This window comes from Stigmatopora argus, chromosome 24 (genome assembly GCF_051989625.1).
Source record: "Stigmatopora argus isolate UIUO_Sarg chromosome 24, RoL_Sarg_1.0, whole genome shotgun sequence".
Classification (NCBI taxonomy): domain Eukaryota; kingdom Metazoa; phylum Chordata; class Actinopteri; order Syngnathiformes; family Syngnathidae; genus Stigmatopora; species Stigmatopora argus.
Window position 1 is genome coordinate 4,384,500 of NC_135410.1, and position 5,000 is coordinate 4,389,499.

Here is a 5,000-nt window from a genome sequence, read left to right on the forward strand (position 1 = left end):
ATGGCTTTTCTGTCTGCTGCCGTACTTCCAGCGTACCACACTGTAATGCAGTATGCCAGGTGGCTCTATAGAAGGTTACCAGAAGCTTAGTCTCCAAGTTGTTCCTCCTGAGTACCCTCGGGAAATGGGGCCTTCTTCACCACTGCCGTGGTGTTGGTAGACCAGGAGAGCTTGTCCGTCATGTGGACCCCCAGGAATTTAAAGGACTGGACCCTGTCTACGCATACTCCATTTTGTGACGAGTGGGGCCAGATCTGTGTTGCGTTTGTGAAAGTCCAGGATTATTTCTTTAGTTTCCGTGGTGTTTAGTGTGAGATTGTTCACCAAACACCACAAAGACAGTCTGTTGACCTCATCTCTGTAGGCAGACTCATCCCCCCTGAGATGAGTCCAACCACAGGGTGGTTAGCTTGTATGAAAGAATACGGTAGTGTGGGGTGACTCAGCTTTTAGTTTGGAAAGAGGACAGCTGAGACGCGTCTCAATACGAACAGCGCCAAAATGAAGCAAATATGCGGCAAATCTGTTATTTGTTCAACATCAACAGAACAACTTAACAAACTGTTGTGATTTTATGCCAATGCTGTCGGCACCACACTTCAGATTCTGATCAGACCCTAATGATTGTTAAATGAGTCAGATATGCATGTTCAAAAAAGGCGCGAGCATTGCGGTGGGCACATTGCAATGTCGCGATACAAACAAGACATTGTTAAGGCTTGATGAAAAAGAACAGACTAGATGAACTCTTACTCTCAGGCGCTCAACCAATACCCTTTTGGCCCGAATATATGACCGTGTTTTTTTTGCATTGAAATAACACTGAAAAAGTGTCTGTTTTCTTAAATTAAGGTTCGAGAGATTATAACAGACCTGGCAATTAATTCCACAACGGGCCGCAGGGGGTGCAGGTTTTCGTTCCAACCCATAAGAGGAAACCTTTCCACCGATCTGGTATCTCAGAAGTGCAATCGGTGGATTTCGGTCAGGTGCTTCTTGTTTCAACAGAAATCTTATTAGTTAAATTGTCTGTCCTGGATCGATTGGAACACAAACCTGCACCCACAGTGGCCCTTGAGGACCGGATTTCCCAGGTCTGCATTATAACCCTTCACAATGCTAGATGATGCCTGATATCTTTAATGCGAATGCTGAACACTTTGTTGGTTTAAGAAGTTAATGAACTTTTGTTGTTTATCACAGTAGATTGGTTGATTGGTTTTAAAAATCAGAACCCATTCATTTACAAATGTGATAGCACTTTAGTATAGATATTTAAATGTTCAGATATTAAGATGTGATTGAGTTTTTTCATGATTTGAATGAGGCAAAATAACATTCTTTTCACTCAAGTATATTCATCTCATCTTATCCTGCTTTATCCAAAGTCTGGTCGTGGGTGCAGCAGCTGACAATTAGGCTTTTTGTCGAGTCATTGATGATGACAAAGCTTATGTCCGATTATGATTATTATTATTAATAGATGGAATGCTGGGTCTTAAGTGTCGCTTTCTCTCCTGACATTTTCGTCCAGCTCTGCATCCTCTTCTCTTCCTCTTTAACTCTGCAGGGAGGTACAAGTCCAGGGGCATCCAGGTGTTGCGTAGCGCTAACAGCTGATCCTTTGTGTAAAACAGCGGAGGCATGGCTGAATGAGTCAAAAATGTAATGTCCAGAATTTTTAAACTAATAGATCAAAGACTGCCTCTCGCACAACTTGAGTCATGAAGTAGAGTCTTGAAAGTAAAGTTGTAAAACATTAAAGTATGGTGTATAAAATATAAAGTAAAGTAACAAGTAGAATCTTAAGAGACAATAAAACGTAAAAATAAAGGATTAAAAAAAACTGTAAAAACAGAAAACGAGTGAGGGTTTGGGGAGCCACTGCAACTGGCTGCCGCTTTGAACGGCGCCTATGATGACGATACTGAGTCATTCTTTGTTTGGTCCCTCACCTCAGACCAGTTTGCCATGGGAGACTCTACTAGGATCACAAGGCCCCAGACAACATAGCTCCAAGGATCACTGGGACTGTTCTGCCTAAGTTTATCCAGTACGTGAAGTGTCATACCAGGGGAGATAAAACTTTAGACCATGTTTATTCTAATATCAAACATGCTTATAGAGCCACACCCCTCCCTCACCTAGTTGGATCAGACCATCTCTGCCTGTCCCTCACCCCGGCACACACCTCACTCCGGAGGCTAACAAGGTCACAAATAAAGACAATAAAAACATGGCCGAGGACGCCCTTTCTCAGCCGCAGGACTGGTTTTCCCGCACCATTTGGGAACTTTTTAACACCACAACCTCCAGAACTACACAAACACTACTTTCCTACATCAAAAACTGCATGGACAACATCACTGTTAATAAACGGATACAGGTTTTTCCTAACCAAAAACCCTGGATGATCAGTGAGACACAGACACTCATCAAATGCCGTAACACCGCATTCAGGTCAGGTGACAGAGCAGAGCTGAAGAGAGGCATTAAAAAGGCCAAGGCAGCAAGCATATGCAAGGAAATGGAGGAGCACTTCGCAGGAAATAACCTAAAGATGTGGCGGGTTATACGACATACTACCAATTCCAATGACAATAATGTGTCTGTTAACGCAGATGCCTCACTAGCAGAGGAACTGAACCGTTTATTTGCCCGCTTTGAGACTGACAAATCAGACCCAGTCTCAACACATCCACCACCACCCTTCAGCAGTACACTGGAGTTTCAGGAACATGAAGTGAGACAGGTACTGTGGACTGTGAACACCAGGAAGGCTGCTGGCCTTGACGGAGTACCTGGGAAGGTGCTCAAAGCCTGTGCTGACCAGCTGACTGGTGTTTTCACAAAGATCTTCAATTGTTCCCTGCAACAATCCATCATCCCATCCTGCCTGAAATCTCCCACCATTATCCTTGTCCCTAAAAAGACAACCATTGACAGCCTGAATGATTATAGGCCTGTTGCACTTACGCCTCTGATCTTGAAGTGCTTTGGAAAGTTGGTCGCCTGCCATATCAGGGATACAATCCCTTCCTCAGTTGACCCTCACCAGTTTGCCTATAGAGCAAATAGGTCCACTGAGGACGCCATCGCCGTAGCTCTACACACAGCACTGAGCCACCTGGAGCACCATGGAAACTACGTGAGGATGCTTTTCATTGACTAAAGCTCAGCCTTCAACACTATAATACCGGACATTCTGGCTGAAAAACTCTCCTACCTAGGACTATCCTCTTCCATCTGCTACTGGATTAAGAACTTCTTAACCAACCGTCCACAAACATTTAGACTTGGTCCCCACCTCTCTTCCTCCATTACACTGAGCACTGGCTCCCCTCAAGGCTGTGTACTCTTCTGTACTCCCTGTACACATACGACTGTACACCGACCCACCAGTCTAACTCCATCATCAAATTTGCCGATGACACCACTGTGGTCGGACTCATCTCAGGAGGGGATGAGTCGGCCTACAGAGATGATCTCAACAAAAGAAGCACAGCATCAGACAGAAAGGCCATGCAGAGAGTGATCAACACTGCCCAGAAGATCATCAGCTGCTCTCTGCCCTCACTGGATGACATTGCCAGTCCTGGCTACCTCAGCAGAGCCAGGAACATTGTCAGGGACCAATACCACACTGGTCACAACCTGTTCCAGCTGCTGCCCTCTGGCAGACGCTACAGGTCTCACAAAGCAGGGACAAATAGACTTGAGGACAGTTTTCTTCCCGCAGCCATCAGGACTCTGAACTTGAGCTAGCACGACACACAATCCCTTCTGTGCAATAACTTCCGGGTGTGCAATAACAATGTGCAATATCTTAGAAATCTGTGCAATATTTTAGAATCTGTGCAATATTTCAGAATTATGTGCAATGTTTTTGAATTCACCTAGCCGGGATGTGACTTTTGATACTTTTATACCACTATTTATGTTTTTTTTTAAACTGGGAAAACACTTTGAAAAGCTTGGAGTAGCACCACCAATTTCGTTATACGCAGCGGTGTATGATGACAATAAAGGCTTTTGATTGATTTGATTGATTGACACACAAACCCTACCACCACGGTAAGGTAATGACTCATTGGGGGCTCAAATATATTGTTATATTCATTAGTTTCATATTTAGGTGTAAATATTTTCTGTATAAAAAAATTATTTGGTGTTCAAGAAGTCTTTTTTTCAAATTTGAGTCTTGAAAAAAAGGGTGTCATCTTATAATGATCCTTTTATATTCGGGCCAATACAGTATTACCTTGCCGATCGACGTAATGAGAAGCCCTGGACTTAAAAGGTGCCTCCGACTATAACAACTACCACATTTAACGAGAAAACCTTACTTCTTCACATATCACCAGTACTGGATGGCCAGTACGGCCCCATGACGCGAGTGGTTAGCCCAACCCTGGGGTCCTGGGTTCAAATCCAGGTCATGTCCATCTTTCTGGAGTTTGCATGTTCTCCCCAGGTCTGCATTGGTTTCATCCGGGTACTCCGGTTTCTACATGGGATATGAACAATTGAAGACATAAAGCTCATTACCCTGTAAAATGCTACAAATCAGCCACAGGGTCCAAACCAAGGGAGAAAGTAGCCGCTAATAGTCAGAAAATTGTGGTTGTCGTCTTGTGTTAAGTGTTATTTGATTCTGATGTTTGGTCATTTTCAGATGATGGACAAATGCCTATCTGATGGTGCAGATGAATACCTGCAGCTGCTGAGTCTATGTTCAGTATTCCTGCCACAAGCACACTAGAAAAACTGAAAGTGTGTTACTACAAGAATGTTAACCCATCACGACTAAACTACCACTGAAACTTATGTATGCATAATTCAATTTCATAGACACCTGACAGTGATTCTGCAGCATTTTTAATGCTTCACTTAATTTGTAATCGAATAAAATAGATATTATTTCAGTGTTTGAATGAGTCATTTCTTACAGTGAAACCCCAAAATTGCTTGTAACGAATTTTTATTTTAATAAGTAATTC

The 5,000-nt window shown here is 43.2% G+C and overlaps 1 protein-coding gene across 6 annotated transcripts in view; it reads left to right on the forward strand.

Moving 5' to 3' along the window:
- rfc4 (replication factor C (activator 1) 4) overlaps positions 1-4,925 on the forward strand; it is a 79,842-nt gene extending 74,917 nt beyond the window's left edge. For all 6 annotated transcript variants that reach the window (XM_077594759.1, XM_077594760.1, XM_077594761.1 and 3 more), the window contains one exon: positions 4,676-4,925. In XM_077594759.1, the coding sequence (XP_077450885.1) occupies positions 4,676-4,762 (87 nt within the window). In that variant the 3' untranslated portion in view covers positions 4,763-4,925. The remainder of the gene's footprint in view (positions 1-4,675) is intronic.
- The last annotated feature ends 75 nt before the right edge of the window (positions 4,926-5,000 follow it).